Genomic DNA, 26,929 nt, shown 5'->3' with positions numbered 1-26,929 from the left:
TAGATTTCTCTCCTGGAAGCTCTGTCCAGGGGAATCCTTTAGAAAATGGCCCAGGCAGTGGAGAGATATCTCTTTTGTTGGTTGAGGCAAAAAAAAAAAAAAAAAAAATACATGGAGGAGAATGGGTGAGAGACAAAGACCTCAGGAGCGGTGCTCTCCAGGGTCATTTTCATTCCGCCAAAGCCGTTCCTCCTGATTGGCCCCCTTCACGGCTGGAAGTGTGCACCAAAGCCCCATCGGGGGATGGCCTGATGGGGGATTAGCCCTGTTTTAGCAGAAATTTAAACAGGACTGTGGCCACAGTTCAGACCTCCAAACCTCCAGAAAACCAGAGCCTGGCCAACCCACCAGAGCAACTTTTTTAATTAAAGACTTTCAATGCTTCCCTAATCCGCTTCCTCACTCCTCCTCAAAGCCCAGTGGACACCATCTTAGACGCCCCCCCCCCCTTTACTCCTCCTTTGTTTTATTCAACAGACGTATAAACTAAAGGGAATTAGTGCCTTTCCTCATTAAGAATGGAGACATATAACAAGGGTGAGCTGAGGAATCTTAAGGTTTAAGATCTCCAACCTCAAAAGATACTTAATGAGCCAACACTAGATTTTGTATAGATGTGCACCGATCGGGGACAACCTTACACCATGTAAGGTTATGGACATTTTGATTCCACAGTTCAGACCAGCGACACAAAACAAAGAGTGGGTCTGCCAGACGTTACTGCATCACAGTGGCTGACTGTATTTACGGTATAGGAAGTGTGCTTCAGCAGCTCCCTGCCATGCGTCTCTTCCTCACCAGTCTTCTTCAAAGTCTTTGCTGTGAGCTGTTTTTCCCGGCAACTTCAAAGCTTCCCTCCCACAAATGGTGCCGAGAAAGGACCAGCAACAAGTCAACATGACCGAGGGTTGCTTGCTCTCATACACCCTCTCTCGCAGACATAACGTGCACTCTCTTCTCTTCCCCTGGGGAAAACACAAGCTTGACATCGCTCTCTGCTTGCGAGAAAGTCATATTTATCTTGTGGAAGATGCTGTCTTATTTGAGATGGATGTTTTCAAGTGTTGTGATTCACAACGTCTCTTCGTTCATTCAAGAGTAGCACAAAAGACTGGAAACTACATCTACAAAGAAGTGTTTCTCCCCAGGTGAGTTGGCAGTGATCTTTTTGATGTGCCTCTAGGCAGCATAAAGCAATGACCTGAATACAATTATTCACAATGGAAACAGAACATCAGTAGATTGTGAGGACACTCTAAAGGCCTTTGTCACAAATGTCAGGCTTTTCCCATCCCAGAGCAGTAAACAATCTTGCCTGTCAGCCCAAATGGGCAATTTGTAATAAAACATATTGCTTCTGCAATATATTCAAATTGATTTTGGACAATGGATGTAACATGCAGCTAAATGTTCCTTTAATGTTCATGTGAACCGTTTAAAAGTTCGTTATTGGTTCATCTCATTACATTCATACCAGTTGGCGGTTACAGAGCCCCCCACTAAGTTCTGACTTCATTCTCATGCATCAAAGCTCCATAAATATTTCATCTGATTGTCATGTCCTGCCTGTTTGCAAGAGAATTAATGCAGTTTCCAGGGATCATAATGAGCTGACGTTCAGGAAAAAACTCATTTTCAAGATTTGTGTCAGATCAGCTCAAAAACACCACCGGACCAGAAAGCATCAACAAAAGAAAGAGATTTTTTAAATCTGAGTGTTTTGCGAACGGACTGCTCACCCGTCAAAGAGGTTGCATGACTGAACGCAGGTGCGGCCTCTTCTGAAGTATCGGCAGGAAAGACACTGGTCAGGCCCCGGGCCCCAGCATCCGTCATCCGAACACATCCGATCACACACCATTCGCAGCTGAGCTGTGGAGAGAAGGCAGGTCAGTAAATTAATTTTTAAAAGAAGTGAGCATTGTTTAAGGCATTTAAACATGCAGAGATACTCAGCCTTCAGATACACACCCACACACACAATGCAATTCAAGCATACCAGAAACACAATACAGTGTAGAAATTGTTCTGGATTGAATCAATAATATCCAGGAACAGAGTGAGGTATAATCATGTTTGAGTCTTTCTACGCTCACTTGTTACACTGTAAATGTGTGTCACTGTGAATGTAAGTGTAAACGTGTGTGAGTGTTCGTGTATGTGGATGCACGTACATGCATGTTTTTGTTTGCATGTTGGTTAGTGTCGCCGCGGGTTGTCCAGCTGTATGAGCAAACATTGGCATTCCTCACACCGCACACCATTAAAGACCATCCCAACCAGGACCCTAGGCCCTTTCTTACAGCCTAACCACAACAATCGATGCTGTTCATTGGGCTCAGCATGTCCTCCATCCGGTGAGTGACATCCACGTCCCTGAGAGTGTCTCCCGGTGGGGGCTGAGCCCTTTGTCAACAGCCGACCAGTCAATTGTAGACGGGGGGGTTGGGTCTAATGAAGAGGCCTGTGTAGGACCCTATCAATCGATCTCTAACACATGCACACACCACACTCATTAACTGGCTAATGATATTAACCGCATCCTGGCAGGGCTGAGAAAAACTACAGTGGTCCATGTCTTTGTTCTCTAGTTATCTTTGTCCTCCTAACAGTGAGCTTTACTGGCAGCTGCATGTTACCAAAGAAAAACAAAGAAAAAAATTTTTACTTGCAGATAATAACACCATTTGTATTTAGCTACTAAACAATGGTGATATTTTCCTTGTGGTATCCGACCTCCCCCGCTCTGTCAGACTTTTCCACACCCTCACTGAACAACAATGTGTGGTCAGATTCCACCATCTGCAGCCAAAGCCACATGTACACGTCCACTTCCCTGTGGTTAGCAGTGAGCTTAACCCAACTCCGTGCACGACACATTAAGCCTCTTTTGCTGTCATTGAATCAAGATTTTTCATTGGCACAGAAGATTTTTAGTTTTAATTAATTTGGGAAAATGTGTCAAAAATGTGGGAAAAATCAGATATTTATTTAGTTTCTGTAAACTTTTCCAAAACAGCTTTGCTATATTTACTATTACTATTAAATAAGAAGACAAAAGTCTGCAGTTTACCAAAATATTAAACTCCGCCACCACCACTTACTGCATTCCTTTGGATCTCTGTTGTTGCGGATGAGGACTTTCTGGCTCGGAGTTCTGAAGAGCGACGTCCAGTTGACTGTGTTGTAGAAGCACAGGCCGCTGTTGTTGAAGATGTAGACGTTTCCGGCGCTGATCTCATCCAGTGACTGGAACTGAAGTGAGGAGATCCAACGCTGCTTTAGGATCAAGAGTGAAATGCCACTTCCGCTGCAGGATGAGAAAGAAGGAAAGGGAAATAAATAAAGGCATGATGAGAAAGAGGAAGAACTAAAGATGAAGAAGAGGGACACAACAAAGAATAAGTGACAGAAGGAAGGAGTCAGTCAAGAAATGAACAGAAACTAAAGAAGAAGAAAGGAGAGGACAGAGAAGCTTAAACAACCCACAAAGGAGAGGATAGAGAAAAAAACAAGAAGAAGGAAGACAGAAATAACAAAAAAAGTGAAACAGAGAAGAGGAGAGACTGAGACCGGATGACGAAAAGATGACAGAAATACAGTACAAAGACAGGAATGAGGAAGAGGCAGTAGGAGACTGCTGAATGAAAACATTGCTGAGCTACAAGTTCGTCGCTGCTGTTTAGAAAACAAGGCCGGATCTCCTTTGACTCCGCCTCAGATCTGCCACTTATAAGCGAGCACAGACCCTGTTATCAAAAGACGGCTAATCAAAGCCGCGTGAACTCTCTCTGTCTGCAGAACAACACGAGCTGGGGGCTCATTAGCTGCAACAGTAGCCACACAAACACAGAAAAACAGCAAGGAAGAGAGAGGTAGAGATAAGGATTTCTCTACACATGCGCAGTTTATAATATGAGCATGTCATCTGCATATATATGGAATCTTGTGTAATGTAACTGGAGTTCAAAGATGTGGAAAATGTGGCATGGAATGAATGATTAGTAAGTTTCATGTAACCTTAAGACATACCTGTAAAGAGATCGACCTCCAATAGTTGCCAGGTTTGAGAACACACTCAGATCTGTCATGTTCTCAGGCCAAGACTGGATGTTGAGGTAACCTGAAGAGGCATCAGTCAAGACAAAATGACATGTGCCACTTGATAAACTTATTTGAAGTCATCCACAATTATATCTTTAAACAGTTCAGGGATAATAACAGAAAATTATACGTTGATTTTTTCCAATGAAAGGGAGACAGAGGAGCATAAGAATCACAAGCAGGAAATAAAAGTAATCGTTTTCCTTCATTCAATTAAAAAAAAAAAAGGTGTTCAAAGTGTTGGCCATGGAGTTGCACCTCCTCAGTACAGTTCAAGATAGAATCCATTCTTTGTACAATATGTGCTCGGTGAAGACAATGCGTGTTAATTAAAAGAATGGATTTAATATTCTGCACAATCTGTCCGGTTGCACTTGCCTTTAATGACAGATTATATCAAATCAAGATCTGTGGAAAAGGCATTAAAGGGATAGAGCAGGAAATGGCTGGAATAGAACGGTCATTGCTCTTTCTTATTGCTTGGGTTTTCATTATGAAAATGCAGTTTCACTCCATTAGCTGTTTGGCTCAACTGCAAGTAGCAGTTTAATATGACAAAAGGGTTTGTATACGAGGTATTGCTCATCCCTTAAGGCCTCTAATAGTTAATGAATAAATACGCTCACAATCATGTGTGCATGTGCGTGCACACATACACACACAAACACACACATAACATAATATCCAACAAAGCATCTTTCAGAGTTGGGCAACAAAAATCATTTTAAGCTTTCTTTTACTTCCTCAGAGGCCACACAACCCCACATCCCCCAAAACACACACAACACACATATCAATACTGTTTTGTTCAGTCCATTTGGTCAAGATGACCTCAGTGAGGCCGTCTCACCTGTGATCTCTTTCACAGTGCGGAAAACGTTAAGGCGCTCTGGGTCCAAAGGTCCAATACCGTGATACATGTCCCTGATGAAAAACACAAAGCAGAGACACACACAGAAAAGTCAAGACTTATATTTTGTTGTCATATTACCTTATTTATAGAGCAGTTGCAAAGGTAGAAACACTGTGAACCTCAGGCAACACTGGGATAATAAGTTCCTCATGCCAAAGTCAGAATGCTCTTTTCCTCTGACGGTCTGTGTTACATATCATTCTAACCTCAGCGCTTGAATTGGCACAAAGGTTTTTGATTGAACAGAGTACATTACTCATTGACTTTCCCAAAGCTAGAATTTCTCCATGACACAATGGGATATGAATAGAGAACTAGGCATGCAAGCACTACCTCTCTTGGTATCATGCTTCTGTATGCTGAACCAGGTGCTGTTTTCTTTCTTTTGGCCTTTCACAGGAACATCCTAGCAACTAGCTTTCAGCTGGACCCACTGTGTCCAAAGCATTTTATATTAACAATAGATTAAATAGCAGCAAGCAAAGTGAAAGTGGTCACCCACAGACAATTATCACCCTGCTCAGCACTTCTCCTCAGCTCTATGGAGCTTTTTTTTTAGCTCATTTCATCTCATTGTTTTGGTTTTACATCTCACAGTTTCTCCGTTTTGACTCCCTCATGCTATTCTTATCAGCCTCCACCTGCAGCTGATAGCATTTATATGTGATAAGCTGCTGCCCAGCACAAAACAGCACAGAGACAATGTTAGCAAATAACTGGTGAACACAACAGCAGATAGAGTTGCATCTCACTCATCTGATCATTTGCAGACTCTGAAAGCTTCGTGCGTGATGCTTCAAACCATCACTTACCCTTTAATACCAGTAATGAGGAAGATGAGGTTGCCATTGATTTTGGTGCAGTTGACAAATTTATCAATGTTGCTGGCATCCACAGTTTGAGCCGTCTGCAGGCTGCCCGTCCCTATGCCATCACACACTGATGGAACAAATGCAAACACACAATGATATGCAGTATTATTCAAAAATAGTTAACTTTTAAGTTAGGTATGAACAAAACCTCCTGCAGTGGATATTCAGGGTGACCTTGTATAGCAGAGACCCCATCTTGAAAAACTGCTATTAGCTATTTGTCACTTTAATTCCTGCTCTTTTATGAAAATATAACCCTTCTTTTGGTGCATAGGCAAGGCCGTGGCCCCTCTCCATGCATTGGAAGTCTTTTGATGAAAGCATGGGCCAATCCACAGCCAATTCCTCCCCATAATGAATTCATTACATCTGCATTAATTAAACTTGCGGTCTAGTGTGAGCCAAGTATTTCTGACAGAGGCGGAGGGGATGATGAATAAGGCTTGCATTAAGTGGTGTAACCAGTTTTTGATAGTGATTTATACCAGCCAATTCCATATCTGAAATGTTAATTTGTTATCATTTCCCACAGTTCCTTGGGCTATCCCTCATTAACCCCTCCCTGCTGCGTGACGGTGTAATCAAGAGATTAACCAATCAATGGATGCCAGAGCCTATATATGGAGCCTGAAGGAAAACACTTTTGTCTTCCCGCGAAAGAGAAAGGGCAGATCAGTTACCTTTGAGAGAACAATATGACGCGAGGGCTAATCCTCCGTATTGAACTGAGTTAATGCTGTTTAATTTCACGTGAGACGTTCTCCCACAAAATGAGCTGTAATTACTGAGCAGGTAAGAGTAGTTTCTCCTTCTGGGACCATTTCATGTTAATTAAGATGTCGACTGCTGCGAGGATCAAACATGTGACCTTTGAGTTTATGCCATATTTGTCATGTTTATCCTCCAGTATGTAATGAGTACACAGCAGATGTTCATAGCAGTGACATGGAAAGAGTTCAGCGCTTTAAATAAATGCATAAATACATGCATTAAGAATATTTTTGTAAGAAGACAGAACTGCATACATTTGAAATCAACAACATAAAAGGCTTGAGAATATTTAACCTCGTAATAATCTGTATTTTATGAAGGAAGCTGTAGGAAGAGGAGAAAAGAGAATTCATTGCTCAGCCTATTAAGGGATGTTTCTACCACAGTGGGTATTGCATGACTTTAATCTGACATTAAAGAAGATTGTTGGTATTTTGGTGCATTAAAATACATAAATCAGCTGTAAGTATATTTAGTGTAGTATAAAAAAGCTAAGCTGGCTCCAGTAAAAATAAATGTAATTTCTTATAAAGCTTTTAAATAATTCTTGTGGGCTACTGTTGATCCAGTATCATCACTGTTAGCATAAAGTTATTAGATTAAAATGCTTTAACTGCATAAGCTCTTGTACATACAGTAAATGCAGTGCAGTGGGCCAGGATGTGGGAGAAGCAGGGGAAATGGGTGAACTATCTTAACCTAATTTTCATCCATCCCATTAGGTATAGCTTCAGCAGTATACACTGAAACATGGCCATGTTTTCCTGTCCTCAGCACATCTTACACTTTGTTCACCATGTAATATCCTACTGACATTGCACCCAGGGTGTCAGGATGGAGTGTAAAAAAAAAGAAAGATGTTGTCAGTGTATCTCTGCACTGAGACAAATCTGACAGATCTCACAAAGCAGTAGTCACCAGCTATGAGTGATGCCAACACTCCGCGGGCCAGTGGGCAATAAAACACATCATAGTTGCTGGTTTCATCAAAATTGGACCAGTGATGGCAGTTTAGAGTCACTCAAAGTGTCAGATTTTGACATGTACTTATGGTGCAACAATCAGACCAAACTATATGATACATGAGCACAAAAACATTGACTCTTCACTTTCCCAAGTTTTAAAAACAGCATCAGGTTGGAGCTGGAGTGTCAACTACTGTTGCGACCGCAGACAGCTGTTTCTTCTGATGGAAACAGTCAACCAATCACAACTTTTCAGGCAGGATTATAAATAAGGACATCATCTGACATAGCTACAAATGCGGTGACAAACATGGATAAAGCTTACACAGCTGCACAGGCTGTTGGAGGTTGTAACTCTTGAATCTTCATCTTTTTCCTCTGATGGCTTTGTCCCTAATTGGCTAACGTGCATGATATGAGACTGAAACAATGAACTGTAACTCAGTGGTAACTCAGTTTTTAGCTGGAAATCAAGCATATAACTACAGAGCATGGTGCAAAGAAAGTAAAAGTAAACCCATGTGAATGACACGGCCAAGTCAAATGTAAGGACTATTTTCTTATTCTGAAAAGGCCAAACTAATGAATATATTCTTGGCAACATCCGATGGTTTACCTTTAGGGCAGATATCGGTACACGGGATACACATTTTGATGCGGTTCTCCTCCACTTCCATCTTGTTGCTGGGACATGCTCTGACACAGGAGCTGTGGTCCACCACGAAATTATCTGACGTAACAGAAACAAAATTAGTCTACTTTTGCTTCGGGTATTTCACATGTTTTAGGATTTTACCATGTGAGATCAAAAAAATGAAAGCGTATTATTTACTTTAACAATAGTTTGCTGGAAGAACTGCTCTCATGGAGAGAAATTGGTTGTATTTTAATCACTATATTCCTCAGCAAAAGTAATAAATCAGATTGGTTATTGGTTATGGCAGTGGAAAAGTGCTACTGGTGTATTCTCATTTGATGATCAGTGGAACTGAAAAAAGCAATCTGTTGATTTAGCTTGATTTTTAATGGATGCTCGCTGAATTACTGCCGTACTCCATAATCTGTGAAAGAAAGACCTAAGATTTGCTTTCTGCTGCCAGAAGTTGAAACAGATGGTGATGCAACTAGTTGATTGAGATGCACAATTTATTTACGTTTGGGTAATTTATCTTGAGCTGAAATAATTGTCTGGAGTCTTATTTCAGGATGGATAGAGGATAAACGCTTCTCCGGTCGACACCAGTTCACAGACTATAAAACTTAATTACGAGCATCATAATGAGCATCTTTGTTCTTGCAGTATGATGTTACAGTAACTCAATCTGCTTGCAGGTGCTTGGATGTGCATGCAACAAAGAAATATGTTTGCTTACAACATAAAGCAGACTTACGTGGACATTTCTTGACACAAAAGGCTCCATAGGTGTACTTGGCTTTGGGGTTGTGCTCAAGCTGAAAAGATGTGGGGTTGTACACAAACGGCTGAGGGCACTGGGTCACACATGCTCCGCTGTCATTGAAATTGGTGCACGCCTGCAGGAAGCACATTATCACAGTCAGCTGGCAGAGAACAACAGTTAGATTTCACATGGGGAGGTAAAACAGCGAGGTATGGCGAGGGGAGGTGCTGTGATTTTCTCACATTCGTCACAGCGAGTGAAAGAGTATTGCAGCAGCATTTCATTTTTACGTCTGACGGCGACAAGTGGATCGTGCAGCCGTCCCTTGTCTCTTTAAACGCCAAATGGGAGAAAAATTGGAGCCATTGATCCACAGCCATGATGTAAATGGTGAAATGTTTTCCCATAAACCTCTTAAGTGTTTTGTCATCTGTGGCCACTGGCTGAGACGGCAGTAATTGAATTGGATGAGCCTTTCTGTGAATTACAGCTACAATATCATCCCTGTCAGTGCGCGTGTGCATTGCGCACAAGTTTGCAAGAGAGGAGGAACTTGATAAAAGGGATACTAATTAGAACACTGAATCACCAATTTGTTCTTTGAAGAGCGCTGCTGCGTCACACTTTTACAGCCCCGTAAAATGTTACAAACAATTTATCAGCCGGTAAACAAAGTGGCTCATCTTTGGGCTGGGGGAGGGGGGATGACAAACAGATGTGGCACAAAAGACATGGACAAATGAAATGGAGGATGATGAGGGTATTGGCTGTGTGCGTGAGGCAGATATGAAAGGGAGAGGAAGAAAAAAGGGAGACGTAAAAGACAATGAAAGACAGTTAACAAAGAGAGGGAGGGAGTGATAGAGCAGGGAGACGTTGTTTGTGTGTTACTGTGCAATCTGACGTACAAAGCAGTCTGTGTCCTTGGGGCCTGAGCAGCCACCGGCGCACTCGCGATGGCAGCAGTCGCTGACGTAAGGCCCAAAGCATCGACCGTCACACTGCTCTGCACACACTGTCTTTGTCACTGTCCAGGGAGTGAAAAGAGAGAATTTTAAAGGTCTGACACACAAGTGCACACATACCTGCTCATAAAAAAAGACAATCCACACCCAACCTTCCACCCACGCTATAGGTGCACACAAACACTGTCTGATATAGAATTTTAAGGCTTCAGCAACCTGCAGGTTGGACAAGTGGGTCTGTGACCACACGGTCACTTGCTTGAATGCACAGATGGCCTTAAAAAAATAGAGCACTGTCTTCTCTCTCAGTGACTGCTCCTGAGGTGCCCCTGAGTGAGCCTCTCATGCTGCAGCAGCTCCTGCTTCAGATCAGTGACTAGCAGCTGAAAATTGTGGCTATGCTTGACATCTCCCAGGTACCAGTCTGAAGTGACACAATGCCAGAGTGAGTTCAACTGGTTCAGATAAACGAAGTTTGTAAAAAAGTTCCAGTGTGTTTATGCAATGGGTGTTTTCAGTCAAGCGGACCATTTGGCCGAATACCTTCAAAGTGTGCCCATAGTTCCCAGAAATGCTCCACTCCACTGGTAACCCGGGAAATATTTACTGCCCTTCCTACATTTTATTGCAAAACCACTTTAAAGGAAGCTCTATTAGTCAGGATTATTATTACAGCCACTAACACTTGAATGTGGCTTGTACCCATTGCATCAAAGTTGCTCCAGCATTTGTGCTGAAGAACAGCCTCCCACACATTATTGGGACAGTCGGAGATGTACCAGCCAGCGAGTCAGCAGGAGCTTGAAACGAAGGCATTAAAAACTGCTGTGCTCACTCTCGGCTGTGTCGGGAACATAATGATTCAGCAGTGAAAAAATACAACAAGGCCCTGTAGTCTATTAGTCTTTGAAAAACAGGCCAGTCCCTCCCTGGATATTGATGACATGACTTAAAACTGCTTAAAACTACAATTATACAGAGAACTAACATTTAAGTAACACAACCCCCCTTCCTCTTTTTGTCTTTATGTTGTTTCTGTCCGTTAGCTTCTTTGGCTCATATCCTTTTTTTGTATTATGTTCACTGACAGCTCTAGCTCAAGCTGACCTTGATTTTGATCTTTGAGCTCAAAAAATAAGAAGAGACAGCTAAAAACAGATGTGTAAAAAAATAATCAATCTGTGTCAAAATAGATTAAGGCAGATTATAGATTATTTTAAATCAGATGTACCACATACAGTGGGTCAATCTGCCTTAAACCAGTCTAATGAAACACAAATTTCATTTGACTGGACTTCAATGTCGAGTTCTGGTCTTTAGATAGAATTAAAGTACAGTTTCAGCAAATGCAGGGGTGAAACAGCTGGCCAGGCACTAAAGTGGTATCAATCTCCTCATCTCAGTCCAAGCAAATAAACCTGTTTCCCAATGTGTTGAACTATTCCTTTAAGTCAGTATCTGTAATGCTCTATTAGTCACACTCTAGTTAACAGGCTTGTGGAGTGTGTTTTTGCATACTCACAGGTTTGACACTGGTCTTCCTGATGGCCCCAGCAGCGTCCGTTACATGAGCGATGACAGCGTCTGCCTGCAGAGCAAACACACACACACACACACACATGCAGGGGCTGTGAATCACACAACTCATCAGCAAACTTCAGATTTAGTTTAGACATAAGCACGCATCGAGCCACAGCCCCCTTTGCACACCAAACGCCTAATCGTCCACTCACGCACGCCCTTAAAGCTTCCCTGACTGGTGACAGTGACAGATCTGTCGAATCTCCTCTGCTCATTCGACAACAGACTCAGAGTCACTGTGGCGACTTGTGGCCTGTAGACAACATAAGCATGAAAGACAGGCTTCTACTCCCCTCCGTCAAGCACTCGCACAGGCAAAGTGGGACCTGACAGAGCGCTAGCAGCCTTCATCTGCCAGTGGCCCATCATCAAGACTTAATTGACTATGGGTTAATTACAGAGTAAGTGGAACAGAGCAGCAGATTGTCACCCGGCCCCTTCAACCACTCCCACTGTGAGGTTGTTAATGTTAAATACTAACTACGTCTTGGCAAAGGCCCCCAAATTGGCAACCTCAACTCCCACACAGTCTCTTGTCATTTTTTGGCCCACCCTCTCTGCTCTTTGTTGCTTTTCATCCTCCTCCTCCTCCGTCAGTGCCATCTAATCAACAAAATAGCAATGTTTCACACATGTTGTACTTAAAAGTGTCTTCTCAAACCCTCACTTCAGAACACGCGGCTTTGCAACTCCCTGCTCATGTTGTGAGGCGATGCAGATTTTGTTCTGCTCAGTTTGTAAGCAAAGAAAGGTCATCGTGCCTTTCCACCAAAGAAACTCAACATTTCCCCCACTGTCCATGAGTTTTGCTCACTATTTGGTGCCTCAGCTGTCCCTATTGTTCACCCTGACATGTTTTGAAACCGAGGGCCAAGAGAAACTTCTACACTGTAACTGCTGCTCCCTTAAAATGAGCAAGAGGCTTGTCCATAAATGTTCAGAAAAGTTTGAGAGTGTCAGCCTTCACCAGCCAGTTCTTGTGACACAGAATGTCCGCTGGATAGCGGCGGCTGTGTCCAATGCTGAGGGAGCTGTGGGACTGAGGGGGCCATGGGGAGGGGGCAGTGGGGAGATTGGGGGGAAGTGGGCAGCTTCAAACCAGCTGTCAGATTCACTGAGGTTTAAAAAGAGCACAGCAGACAGCAGCTCCATGGGCCTCGCTGCAGAGCCACTACCACACCACTACAATGGAAAGGTTTACACGCTGATCTAACACTATGTGATTTCGCTTCCAAATGACCACCAGGCAAACAGAATGAATAAAAAGGGATAGAGTATGACTGCTGCTAGTGGGCGGGCAGGGTGTCTGTGTGTTTGTGCGTGTGTGCTTCTACAGTATGTCAGCTTGCCTTCACATTTCAGAGAAGATTCCTAAAAGAAAATTTGATTTTATTCCAAAGTTACTGGTTGCACTGGTTCCCACCCATGCGAGGTACTCACACCCAAGGTTGCTGTTGTTGGACGGTACCACCAGCAGCTCAGCCTGGGGGTTCTTGATAATGTCACGCCAATGGATGGTGTCCGCATGGCACAAGAATTTGTTCTGGTCGACATAAACACCCCCATTCAGTATCTCTGCAGAGGGAGGAAAGAAAAAAGAGAAATGAGCACATAGCCATGGATGTATAGTACATGTACATGATGGCAGAAAATCAATACTTCAAGGTTAACTCCAATCCTTTGTCTCAGGCTGCATATGGTGTTCCCTGAAGTGCATCCAAGCATGAAGATAAACGCTATTGACAAATGCACATAGTAATTCAATGCCAGGTCTGAAGACAGTGATGTTTCATAAAGAACTGATGCACTAAAAAAATTAGTTAATGGATTCTACTTTGTAAACAACACAGGCTCGCTTTGAACAGAAGTCAGAACTATATGAGAGTATAATTTTCTAATTATGCACATGAGTATTAAATAATTTTATTTGGCCTGAGAGTTAGACATAGTTAATGAGTCTGACTGTCACTGAGCGACACCAGATACTTGTCATGTTGATTAAACCTGAAACAGTAAACTGGAGAGGACATATAGTTTTCCTCAGATCTCATTGGGGAATTCTGTTCATGAAATGAGACTGCTGTATTAGTGATTTCTGGGTGTTAAGTTGAAAGTGGAATGTGTGTGAATTTTTATTATACCACTATTATTTTTAATGGTTCTCTCTTGGCCCACAACAGGCCCAAACGATCAAACTGACTGAACTGAAAATAAGGGATCACAGCTCTCTTGACCTACTCTGCATCCATCAAAGTGAGAGCCGACGCGGCAAAGACAAAGGCAGACTCCTAATCCAGCATTTGCTTAATAGCAAAAATATGTTTCTTTTCAAGGACCAGTGCCCTTAACAGATGCCTGCGCATGGAGTACGATAATAAATTCTAATCCCTCTCCCGGTTACTAATCCAGGTTCTGGATATGGACACAGAATGAAATGATGCTGCAGTAATCCCCCCTCCCAAACCGTGACCTGTGAGAGAAGAGAACAACACCCGCCCCCTCCATCAGCGTCGCTCTCTCTCTGGGACACCAGCTGACTGTATTATTTAACCTAGTTGGGGGATTTAGATGCAATCACCTTGCATCTCTTTCTCCTCGAATATGAAGTACTTCCATGAAAGTGCTTGTCATAATAAATGAAATTTAATATAAAAAAAAGTAACAATGTGGTTCAGATCAGGGCTGGATTAGCTGAAGGTAAAGAAGGGTATTATCTCCCCAGGCAGATTATTAACAGTGTATGAGTTATGCGGACGATTCAGCAGCTGAGAAGCGCACGCAGGAAGCTAATCATTACCATCCGACACCCTGATTAAGGAAGTGGGCCTTGGTAGAGACGGGGACATTTATTCAAAGCCCTCTTAGAGGTGACATGGTGCTCTGTCTGCCCGCTGAATGGCCTACAGCGGAGGCTTCATGTAATCATGTTCCCGTCACAGTGGACGATTTATCTGGTGGGTGTTCTACATTCATGGGTGGTGGGTGAAAAAAAAGGGAGCGGCTCTGCTTTATTCAAATAACATGTGAACCGTGCTGACAGCATGCTTTGATGTCATTTAAACACACTGACGGAATAAGCAGCCATCCATTACCAGCTCAACAGATTTACTGATAATATACTGAATAAGCATATCAATATCTGCAGGAGATGAGTCCATAAGTGTGTTCCTTTAAGCCACTGCAAGATTAGAATCTGTCTTCCCTCGAGTCACCTTGACACAATACAGGAGACCATTATAACATGCCGCTTCACTCCTCAAATGATTCTCTAACACACAAAGGACAAAAGCCAACTCGGAACACACAAGTGGTCAGTCAAATGAGGTTTACACACCCTTACAATTCCAGGAATTAGAACATTGCAAACCTTTCAAGTTTCTGAATAGTGCTTTTTTAAAACAGTATTACAGACTCTGCAGAGCAATCCTTTTGCTGAATGAAGGGATATGTTATTCATTATATGACAAATATGACGTGCTGATGGCGCTAGACAAAAGGGCAGAGAATCACTGGGGTCATGGGAATTCATCCTTCATTCAAGGGCAGATTTTAAACAAGCAAACCGGAGGAAACTGCAGTTCTTCTAGGCCATTTTGAGCACCTCCTGTAAAACTGATTGGCTGTATCTTCAATGTGGCGAGCATCAAAAGTAACTGAATGAATTTTCTTAAAGGAGGTGTTAACAAGATGTTTCTTCCTGAAGATTTTCTCCAAATTTCAAGTTTGTCCAGCCATAAAACATGAGTGCACAAGTGGCACCAAGGAGATAAGAATCAGAGTCAGAATATTTTATTGAAACCATAAGATAAAAATTAAGACTTTTAATAAAGACAAAAAAGAAATTATTTTTCATGACATTTTTGAACAAATAATTCCCACATAAGATGCCTTTAAGGTATGAGAGATATTATCCATTTTGCTGTTTTATGGGGAGCCGTCTTTTCTGTTCAACCCGCCCCGCAAGGTCCCAAATGTTCTTTTGAGTGCTGGTGTCCAGATCCCTCTCTGCTCGCCGCAAGACAAACTGCCACCTCTGCTGTCCATCTAGGCAAGGGCACTAAGTCTTCGAGCAGGTTGACAGGCCCGTATCGGGTGGTCATTCATTAACGTGCGACGGTCCTGTGCCACAGCCCACCACTCCTTCCCACTCCACTGTGCTCTAATAACCCCCCCTACGCTTCGATCTTTCCATCAGAAGAGGGAGATCTACAGTCGACCAACCGCCACCACAACCCCACCGACCCACCAAATCCCCCCACCCTCCACGCTGCTGTGAATTACGAGGTAGTCATAAAAGCTATTGTCCTGCACCGAAGCAAAGAGGGGGAAGATTTGGAGGAGTAACAGACAGAGAGGGAGGGAACAGGGATATGAGGGGAGACCAACATGAGGGAGAGAGAGAAGAGGTTATTAAGGCTAACAAAATTAATTATGATTTTGCAAAAATATTTAAAGTAATAATTTCCAAGCCTTTTATACAAATAGACTACAGCAAATTATACTGGTACGACACTAAAAAAGCACATTTAATGTGCTTGTGATTTGTTCATAAAAGCTTTTTGAGTAGTAGCTCTAAAAATGGGAAGTGGAGTGGTGTGGTGTATGTATTTGTTATTTATGATTGACCAAAACTAACGTCTGGGATTAACAATGCACTAGTCCAGAAGAGTCCTTATGTACAGACTAAGTCAGACTAAGTAATCTCGCTCTCTAATGCCAGCAAGACTATCAAATTTTGGGTTGACTAAATTAATTAATGTTCAGGATAAGTTAACTTGGGTTGTTACTAGATAATATGCTTTCACATAGATTTTTAACTTCTATGGAGCTTTGCAATGGCAGTTTTTGTCCATTTCATTCCTGTTGACCAAAGACAAATTATCTGAGCTGAAGAAAAGCCATGTCAGAAACCTGTTAAGTTACACTGATCTAATCACAGTCCTCATCACTCCTTTCAATTCCCGCATTACAGACGGCCACTTGACCGAAAATAAGCTTTGATAGACCTTGTACCCTTCACAAATGGACTGATATGACACAAAAGAAAGCTCCCATCTTCCCTTTAAATGGTTTGTATGTTGGACCAAAGCACTCAGCTCCGCCGGGTGCATCACTGGGTGACACACTTCCCAGCGATGCCCTTTCATGCATGTGTGTGTGTGTAGATGCTGAGGGCTCTGTTGCCATATGCTCAGGTCATGTTTGGTTCAAGACTGTCTCTGGTGGCGCGATTTGCCACATCTCTCTTGGCTGTGGAACAAAGTGTCTCGCTGTTGTGAAGGGAAAATGATAAAAAGAAAAGATCTCACCAAGCAAAAGTTGGGAGTGTCATGAAGAATCAGGGATTAGATTTGATGTGTAGCTGTGCATGAGGCGATCACTGGAGGCGAAGATGGCTGGTATAATCTTATTACATAAAACTGAATAAATGGAGGAATTACTTTGTCTAATGGCAACACTCACGAAATGCATTTACTGCCTTTCTTCATCATCATCCTGTCCCATAAATCCCATGATTTTAACTTCCTCTAAAGCCTCATATAAGACAGCTTTATGGCTAAAAATGCTACACGCTGGGCAAATTGAATGAAAACAACTTAACACCATAATCACAATCCGTTTCACTATCATTAAACAAGCAGATGACCTTTCACCCACATGAAAGGTACAGTGTGTACTAAACTTGCTTCTGCATTCATTTATTCCCCGAGGGCCATTTATGCAAATGTTTCCTCCATTTCTCAGGTCCAAGTTTATTAAGGTACTTTTCTCGCACCACGCATGCTGATGTTCTTCTCCCTCCTAAAATTTCCCTCGCCCCACATCTCACACGCTCATCGTTCTTTAGCTCATCATCAAAACTAAACAACTGAAACAAACTTGTGTACTAAAGCTGATAAATTAACTAATTAAAGGGCGAAATGCTGGTCTGAAATTAATGACTTAACACTTGAGAAAACCTGATGGTGTTAGGGAATAGCATAAGAAAGTAACCTTTTCACACCCATTGTTTTAAAGTTTACTTCTTATTTTGCAATCAACTTTGCACAGAACAATCTGTGGCGCAATGATATGCTTTTATTTCTAGATCACTGACATTACAAGCCAGAGTGCCTTGACAATATTCCTGTGACCCTTAAGTGATTATATTGTGGCTATAAAAAAGCTACAGAATTGGCAGGAGTAGTTTGTAAAAGCTCAAGGTAAGAGCGAAGACTTGGTGAGGCCATGTGGCGTCAGCTTTCTTGTGAATACTTATTTGTTTTAATGCTTCCTACACCCTCCAAACAGAGACCAGGCCAATCGGTGCACTGGTTGTTAAGGAAGTACAAATGATCCCTGTGCCAAACTGCCTTTGCAAGCCAATTAAGTTCATTTTACTGTCGTTCAGCAGAGCGAAGAGCTCCTATTTTGAAGTAGTTCCTAGGCGATGATGGCCCGAGCACCAATCAGTGGCCATAGCTCCGCAGGGAGCCCGCTGATGAGATTTCATCAGTGCTGCTAGCCACTTGTCCCACATCTCTTTCTCTCCCTAATTATCCTGATGAATAAGGCTGTAATAGTGATCCGTCCTCGGTTGATGAGTCCATGCATTTGCCGTTATTGTCTTGTCTTGGGGGCGGGCGTGTCACGTATCACACAACTCAAGCGGAGTGTGTTCAGGCCATCCACTCTGCTCTTTTTTATTAGGATCATCTCTCCTTCCTTGTTGTCCTCCACTCTGCAGCCACCCCTCACACCCACCCCGTCTGAAATGTATTTCCTTACTTGGGTGATGGGCTGACTTGCTGAGCACAGGGAACAGAGAAATTGAGATGATCACTCTTTCTTTCCACAGTTGGGTGCTCACTTTGTGTTTGGCCACATCATCATGCGCACACACGCACGCACACACACACACACACACACACACACACACATGGAAAGCCTGTAGATGAGCATGCAAACATAACATAAACATAAAAACATAAGAAAAGAAAAATAGCACATTAGAGCAAGCAGCTCTTAAAATTCTCAAGTGAACATGAGAAGTGCTGCACACAGACGCACAAAATCCCTATGATAAACACCTCCTGTCCAACAGCAAAAAGCATCTTGGAGCTCTGTTGCATCAGATCGACAAAGCCTCACATTTGTAGGCAGTGCTGTAAAGTTAAGCCGAGGCTTTACCTCTTAAATGCCAATTAATCACTCAGAGCTTGAGAGAGAAATGCAGAGAGCCTCAAGGGAAGTCCCTTGTGATTTTTTCCAAAATAAAAAGAATCTGAATGCACCTTCTTTGTAGAAAGTTCTAATGTAGTGCTCTGAATGAAAAGGTAATGTTCTGTATGCATACACGCACTTTATTTATATTAGCTGCAGAGAGGGCTTTATGTGAATCAGGCTTGTATTTGAGACAAACCTCCAATTTGTAATTGTTCAATAAATCTATTTTATATGTGAAACGCCTTGCTATTTTCTGATCTGCCCCCATTTTCTTACAGCTGCAAACATTTCCACCATGTTTACCTGTTACTGATGAATTTACATTCACCAAAATCCAAATGCATTCTACTTTGCCCAATAAATCTCACAACTTCCAGCTCGAATGTGTCACATTTAAAGCCTTTCCAGCAGCTAAACTGTACAAACGCGTCCCAATTTTAATGTGAAGCATTTGTCAAAAGTGTTAAGTTTCACTGACAGTAGCTTCAAATGGACACAAAAGATCAGCTAATTTTAACCAAATGGAATAAATTAGTGAGTGAGAGTGGTATATTTGTCAAAAAAGGGAGACTCAGAGGAACCAAACTGTGCGAATGCCATGACTACATTGTTGTACTGAAGGAATTAATGCTGCAGAAATGTAGATTACTGCCAGTCAGTCAGTCAGTTTCATCCCCCATATGTGTTTTTTTATGTGGCCTTTAGTTTGGGACCAGCAGGCCAAGGCATTACTTGAAGACTGGCTTTTATTTAAGAATTTACATGTTTGTAAGCTCTTTGCAGTCATTCACATGCATCAGTTCCTGGTGCTCTGCATGGCCTGTGACACAGCGCAGACAGCTGGCATGACAGAAGGTGCCGAAGTGGGGAATGAAACAAATTGCCTTCATTTTCTTAGAGTGCAACCTCTTCAGGGAACACCGATGAACATTACACGACTGAAACCGCAACAAATCTGCAACTCTGGAAAAATAACGACTCGCATGAGAGCCAATAAAGTTAGAAAAACAGGAAGACAGGGAAACTGTTTTCTTTCTGCTGTCCTGTGCTTCATTTTCACTATTCCTCAGATAATAAGGTGCGCACGATAAACATCTATAGGAATTACTGTCCTTTAGACACACAGTGTGCAACAAAATAAAATAGCTCAATCCTCTAATAACAGGCAAAATAACACAAAAACAGCGCATCAACAGAAGTTGCCTCGCCATAAGCCAACAGGCATCCGTACTGAGGTTTTCACAAAGCACTTTGAACTTCACACACACATACGAGGCAACAAGAGAGCGCTGCAATGGGATCAGTGGAACCAGGGGAACAATAAAGCGCCGAGTTCCCCACACTAGTGTAAAAGTCTCTTTCATCTTATGGCTCAACTGCCCACAATACGCTGTCTTGAATGAACTGCACACGAGCAGGAAGAGAACAAAGAGACGTCCTAAAAAAAAAAAAAACCCAGAAAGACAAATGCAAGAGTTGCAAGTGGGAATTCTGAATAAGAAGAGGAAGTTTCTGTGTGCAAGAATGGGATGGTTAATTGGTACTGTGGGCATGCCAGGGTCAGAGAGAGAGAGAGAGAATGTGTGTGTGTGTGTGTGTGTGTGTGTGTCCGTTAAATCTCCCCAAAATCAAACCACACATAATTAAAGTTAAAGCTGTGGATTTCTCTGCTCAGCCAATTTACAGAAATACAAAAAAAAACTAACAATTTGAGGTAAACACATGGCTGGTCTGGAAAACAAGCAGTTGGTCCCTCAGGAAACCCTGTGTGTGTGATTGTGAGACACTCCAATGTACAGTGCCTCAAGCATGTTTACTCTAAAGAGGGAAAAAAAAGAGAGAGAAAAAACAGAAGCAGCTGAGAAAGTAGCTGCTTAAGTGAAAACGACTTCTCAAATCCCGTGAATAACTGTTAGGTCTCCAGACTGCAAACAAGCCGCTGGTAGATAAATGGCCGCAGATCGACGAGATAATAGAGACAGAAAATAGCAACTAGTTTGCCTCTGGGTACAAAAATAAAAGCAAGGCATCAGCAAAAAGGGTTGGTGCTTCGAGTGGCCAAAATGAAGCAAACTTTTTAAAGTACAAAGTGGGTAGCGGGGCATTTCTTTCCAGTAGGGGAAACATCTCGCTCCAGCAGTTATACATTTTACAAAGAGCTGCATTATTCACACACCTAAAAAGCTGTCAAAGGCGTGTGTGCCGTGTTTTATAAATGATACAATCCTTACAAGCAGATGAGCAGCGGCTCGGGGCCTCTGACTTGAGAGGAACTTATCTGATCTTCACGGAAAGGCGGAGGTGGGTCTCCAGAGTCCCGTTTCCCCACTTTTCCATTATTAGCTCTGCCAGCCAAAGAGATATTGTGCTTGGTGACAAATGGGAGAGGAGCGCTAGGGCGCAGACAGTGCGGGGGAGGTCCCCTCCACTCCCCGCCATCAGCCCCTCCCCAACACACACCTCTCCAACCACCTCTTCCACAATGCTGAGCGCTGCTGCTGCGTCCGACCTGATAACCATAATTGTATTTTAAAGCCCCTGATTAAATTTCGCAGTCTCGAATGATATTGTTTTGAGATGAATCCTTATGAAAAACTCTTCACATTAGAAGATTATGGAAGCTGTGTAGGTGCTCGAGGAGGCAGCTAAAAGGTGGAGGCGGAGACGACATTTTATTTATTTATTTAACTTCTGAAGCTTCAATGGATGCTAAATGAATCCCTGCCATCACTCTTTTTCTTTTCCTCCACCCACTCTTGCCCCACCCGCCTGTCACGCTCCCTCTCTCTGTCTCAAAGTAAACATGCACACAGACCAAAACACTCCTTTTGTAAGGTTCCTCCCTCTCATCCCTTCTCTTGCAAAAATACATCCACAGGCAAGCAGGTTACACAGCAGTCGTGATTAGGAAAATTTCCACCATTGGCTCAGACTTGATAAAAAAGAAAGCCCTCAAAATTAAGCAAAAAAAAAAACCAAAAAAAAAACCAGATAAAGTATTCAAGTGTCAATCTCTAAACTTTTGCCTGTCTCATTATTTTAGTATCAGATTGTAAGTTTCCCCTCAGAGAGTCACAGTACCTCCAGGGGAAGGTGATTTTTTAATTTTTTTTTAGAGTTTTTAGAGGTGACACAAAATGAAATCAGGGCGAATGAGAATCCAGCAAATTCAATAACGGAGGCACATGAAAATGGAACTGGAGACTCTGCACTTAAGGCGGGATGGGCTCACAGCCCTAATAAGCCCTCTTCTGTCACCGCTTCCCTGCATCTAAATTAACCAGAGGCCCTCCAATCAGCACAGGCAAACAAAAGAGCCAGCCAAAGAGACAAGAGCGCTACTGAATACTAATCAAGGTAACAAACGGCAGTGGTCATCAATGATCAACAATGATGTGTGTGTGTATGTGTTGGTAGGGGGAGAAGTGGTGAATCTATTCACACATGGCTATTATCAGTTTGTTAACAAGCCAGACAATTTAGTTTACAAGCACTTTAATTTTTATTTTCTTAAATTAGGAAACTGGATTGCTTTTAAAATTATTTTTTAAAATCAAACGCTCCATAAAAAGGGCAACTAATCCGCAATAAAAGTATTTTTGCCAGTCATGTTTTTTTGAAGTTTTATATTTAGCTGTTGATAGGTCCCGGTGACCCACAGGTCAATAAATTGCCTGCTTCAGTCTCAAAGTACACACAAACCCTGAATTGCTGCTCCTCGTTTTACAGTGGACTTACCTCAACAGTCAGTCCACTCTCTGCTCTGTTATTGTGCTGGAAGTGGTGTGTTGGTACAATTGCCCAAGCTCAGAAAACCTAACTAAAATTCAGAGGGCTCTAAGAATGGACCATAGGGGAGCCAACAAGGCAGTAAAACTGCTGAGCAGCTTTGCACATAACTTGTGGGCTATTGTTAAATGTCCACACTTGATTCAAGAAACCTGAAAGTTTCCTTTAGAGCCTCAGTAGGTGCACACTTACACACAAACACGTCTGACGGGCATTTTTCGGATCGGACTCTTTGCATATTTTCATGGAGCAAAATGCATAAGTCGTGTCAAAAATGGAGCTAACCCTCTGCATTAAAATTGACACCCACAATGGGCTAAATGGACAATTTGTCATTTCCTGGCACAGAGCTGCAGCACTCATCCCTCCACTTGGGTAATTTGGAAGACACACACACACACACACACCAGCAAATCAACTATGACCAGCAAATTGCCTCCATCTGGTTCTACAGTATATTCAGTGTGAGTTTCCGTCAGCCGGTCCAGCACTCCTGCCATTCCCCGACTCTACCTTGTGACTTCTTCAGCAGTCGCTGCAGCCATGCTCATCAGCGATAATGATTGGCTGTGCTTGACACTCTAATGGATGTGAAGTTTGGAGTGGAAGTTACACAACAGATCTCAAGAGGAGGTTGGACTGAGGCAGGGGGCATTTAAAAAAAAATTAAATAAATCTCCCAAAAATGTCATTAAAAACTTGCCAAAGTCAAGCAGCTTACAGACTCCTGGGAGAGAATGCAGACAAACACAGTGCAAAGCAGGCAACATTCATTTTTCCCCCTCGGGGCCCCCGAAGCATACAAATATATTGCAAGGTCAGGGGGGTAGCATGTGCCTCATGGCGAGACAAACAGGCAGGAGCTTTGAATATAATTACATCGTCAAAACGCCAGCCTTGATTTTAGCTTGATGACACTGCATTTTTGGGTGTATCAAATGGGTTTCAAAAAGGGTTCAACTGTGGCCAACCAGCTTCTCCAAACAACTGGGAAACTTATTTTAATTAAGGAGGAGAATAGAAAGCACTGACTCTCTCAGCCACACCACCTACCACTTTGACTATAAACACAATTGGGGGGTTTGAACTAGATTAGGCCTTTTGTTCTTGGCAGTATTTTACATCATTTCAGTGATTTTTCTTTTGAATTTTTCAGTTTGGAGCAGGAAATGATGAAATCGATTTTGAGTTGCCACGACACTGCTCACCTGAAAACTCCAGAGAGCATTGCATAAGCCCCACCTCCACCAGCCATCCACCTGTATGTTCTGAGTCTCTCCATCTCTCATCTCTCTTATGAGATATGCTTGCTGGGAAGGAAGAGTCGTTCTGTACTGGTTGACTGAACTTCTCCTGGCACACAAGTTGATAAGAACTGCTAAATTTAGGTTTACGTAATGCATTACAGGTAGACCTCCTAGATACATCCTGCTAACTCCCTAAAGACATTTAACACAGGACTGAGAACCTATATGTTTGGGGAGGTTTGGGAGGAGGTTTCCCTGTTATACAGTGTTATGGAGTAAGGGCCATTATTGCACACTGGGGGGTTCTGTCAGGTATGGAGGTAGCTCAGTTAGCCAGGGTCAGCTGACAGGGACCTGCAGAGAGCAGTGTATCGGCCAGTGGAAGTGAACCCCAACATCAAAGGATGGTGCACAGGGCAGCAGATACGCTGCCCCGGGGGACTATTACCATTCCATTAGCGGTCATTTTGCCCTCCTTCCAGACATGCCACAGCCACTAATAGAGACGAACCTGAAGCCCCCTGGGTTCTTCCTGTCAAAGGATTTAAACAAAACACACCAGCGGCAGTGTAGTGTCTGACAGCACAACACAGATAAAGCTGAGCACAAGCGTGGCATTTCAATGACTTCTGGGTGCAAAGGATTGAGGGGAAAAAAAAAACGCAAATAAAGAGATGAGAAAATAAACCATAGAATCAGACATGGCATCCCATTGTGTGTCTGCATGTCAATGAAAGTCACCTTTTTTAATGAGATGTGCTTTACCGTGTTATCTTGCCTGTTCTTCAGAAGAGACGCTGAGTAACAACAGGTGCCTGGTTGTTGTGGTTCTTTTGACCGGTGCCGTTTTTTCTCCAGGTGACAACACAACTGAGGGGATTCGGGAATGTGCAACAAAGATGATTTCCAACCTGGCTTGGCATGAAAGTTCATATCTAAGAAATGTCTGTGCAGATCTACGGGTTGCATTGCATTACATAACACTGGAGTGTTTTTTTGTTTTCAAAAGGGAATGCTGCTGTTGTGGTGTTTCAACACCACAACACCACAGCAGCGGGGGAGAGGGGGGTTAAGATGAAAGCAAAAAAAGCAAAACTTTATTTCACAAGCAGACTGAAGGGCTCGCTTGCTTTGCACATCCACAACTGCAGCATTTTCTGGGGTAGAAAAGCAGCGTTTGAAGCTGGGAGATATGTTTTAATCATTTGGCGCCTTAATGATGACACTGAATTCATTATTAATGGGCCCCATCCCTCTACTCACCCTCTTCCTCATAACAGTTCGGACTGAGAGTGGGTATTAGCATTAGCCGCTTTTGCTCTATTTGATCTTTCTGTAATTATACCACTTTTTGGAGATCACACCACAAGCTTTATGTTAAATAAAGAGGCCTTGAAAGTAGCTTTTCCAATACAAATTCCAAACAACATTACTCAGGTCCTCCCTCACATTTTCCCAATCTTGCTGCGAAATGTATAGAAATATAATCAGATTCCTGTGATTAGTGAGTGCTAATCTGAGCTGAACGTGAGGTGGCGAAAAGTTGAGGCAAGCATGGATGCATGAAAGCAACATCAATCACCTGTCTTCATGCGAGCTGCATTGCTGTAGGATTCTTCTTTCATGGGTATGTGCCCTTTTTTCAAATGAGCACAGGGTATAATATCTTTGATGTGCTGGATCTTTATACTCTCCACTGAGGTGATTTACTGTATAGATCAAATTCAGCCTTCATGACACTTCTGAAACTAACATTCAAACTTCAGACTTCTTTTTAGATTTTTTTGCATTCCTGATTCTCATAAAATCAAGTATTTACTCACTCAGTGTGGCTTAATAAAACCATGCTGTGTCTCTGACTTGTGCCTCAACGCATCACAATATTAGTGTGATGTGGTCAGAGCTCTTTTGATTCCCTCCCATTGTCACTCTCCTTAATCACGAAGAAAGATCTCCATTTGTTTCACTGACTTCGCCAAGAGGAGTGACTGTCTAAATGAGAAACTGCTTAAAATGCTTGGGAGCTGGTAAATCAACAGTCATGCTCTAAAAATGAAGACACACACGGGGTTAATTATAATGAAGTCTATTCATCAGTTCATCTCAGCAGCAACTTCTGTTGGTAATTTAGTCCGAATGCATTCAAAATACTTGCTAAAATGCTGCAATTAGTGAGACAGCAGTGGTGAATTATTAGCTTTAAATTAGAGATGTTTGGGTTGTTGCCAGGTTGTGAAGCTGTGCAGTGTCACTACAGTCCCAGTGAGCCGTAAGGAAAATGAAACAGGTGATAAAGGCAATAGAGAGGTTATAGAGGAAAGAAATGGGATGGCAAAAACTGGTGCTTTACTTTCTACATAAGAGCAAGGGGGGGGGGGGCTGCCAGATGGGAAGTTGGAGTGAGATCTCTCTTAGGGGTACGCTGAGCTGTTTGGCACCCATCCAAATGGGCAATTTCACAGGACAGAAAAAAATGTCCAGAGAAAAGCACACAAACAAAGCAAAGCAAGAGAGAGAAAATCTGGATCTGAAACCATTTCACACACGCACCTCATCAGCTCTGAGGGTCTTATGGTGGTTATTATCACCACTGCAGCACAGCATGGGGTAATTAGTACTGCAGTGTCTCGCGAGTTATGTTATGTGTATACACACAGTTCACGCGGCTGTCCACGCCTGCATTGTGCATGCATTTGCGCGTGTGTGTGTGTGTTACAGGTAATGAAGGCTTACAAAGAGCTGCAGGAGCGTCATAGGGTGAAGCTGAACAAGTCGATATCAGAGGAGTTTCTTTAACACAGATTACTATAAAGACCGCACCACTATATGCATACTGACTCCACAGCCAAATTGAATTCCACGCTTTCTCCATACTCCCACTGTGGATTGACTTCACAGTGGGATAATGTTGCAGTGCAGCTGTTGTTTAATGTATTGTGTGCACATACAACCCCTCTGGATATGGTAGTAGGATGCAAAATGAATTACAAATAAGTACATTTCATCATACAGAACAAGAATTCAAGCAAATGTGCATGCAGCTTCCTTATCACAGTTAGGAAGGATGAATAATCTGCGGACCTAATTGTGAGCTTATTTAAAAAGAGAGAATTCAC

General features: G+C 42.6%; 1 protein-coding gene across 3 annotated transcripts in view; it reads right to left on the bottom strand.

The window, feature by feature from the left end:
- The window catches only part of LOC124055354 (receptor tyrosine-protein kinase erbB-4-like), a 203,252-nt gene that overhangs the window by 46,226 nt on the left and 130,097 nt on the right, over positions 1 to 26,929 (bottom strand). For all 3 annotated transcript variants that reach the window (XM_046382110.1, XM_046382109.1, XM_046382111.1), the window contains exons 4-13: positions 13,012 to 13,146; positions 11,513 to 11,578; positions 9,934 to 10,052; positions 9,017 to 9,158; positions 8,242 to 8,355; positions 5,830 to 5,956; positions 4,955 to 5,028; positions 4,033 to 4,123; positions 3,105 to 3,310; positions 1,740 to 1,872 (exon numbers count right to left, since the gene is read on the bottom strand). In XM_046382110.1, coding sequence (XP_046238066.1) covers positions 1,740 to 1,872; positions 3,105 to 3,310; positions 4,033 to 4,123; positions 4,955 to 5,028; positions 5,830 to 5,956; positions 8,242 to 8,355; positions 9,017 to 9,158; positions 9,934 to 10,052; positions 11,513 to 11,578; positions 13,012 to 13,146 — 1,207 coding nt within the window. The remainder of the gene's footprint in view (positions 1 to 1,739; positions 1,873 to 3,104; positions 3,311 to 4,032; positions 4,124 to 4,954; positions 5,029 to 5,829; positions 5,957 to 8,241; positions 8,356 to 9,016; positions 9,159 to 9,933; positions 10,053 to 11,512; positions 11,579 to 13,011; positions 13,147 to 26,929) is intronic.

Source organism: Scatophagus argus, chromosome 24 (assembly GCF_020382885.2).
Source record: "Scatophagus argus isolate fScaArg1 chromosome 24, fScaArg1.pri, whole genome shotgun sequence".
Classification (NCBI taxonomy): Eukaryota; Metazoa; Chordata; class Actinopteri; family Scatophagidae; genus Scatophagus; species Scatophagus argus.
Note: the sequence above shows the minus strand (reverse complement) of the source record. Positions and strands in the feature narration are given on the sequence as shown.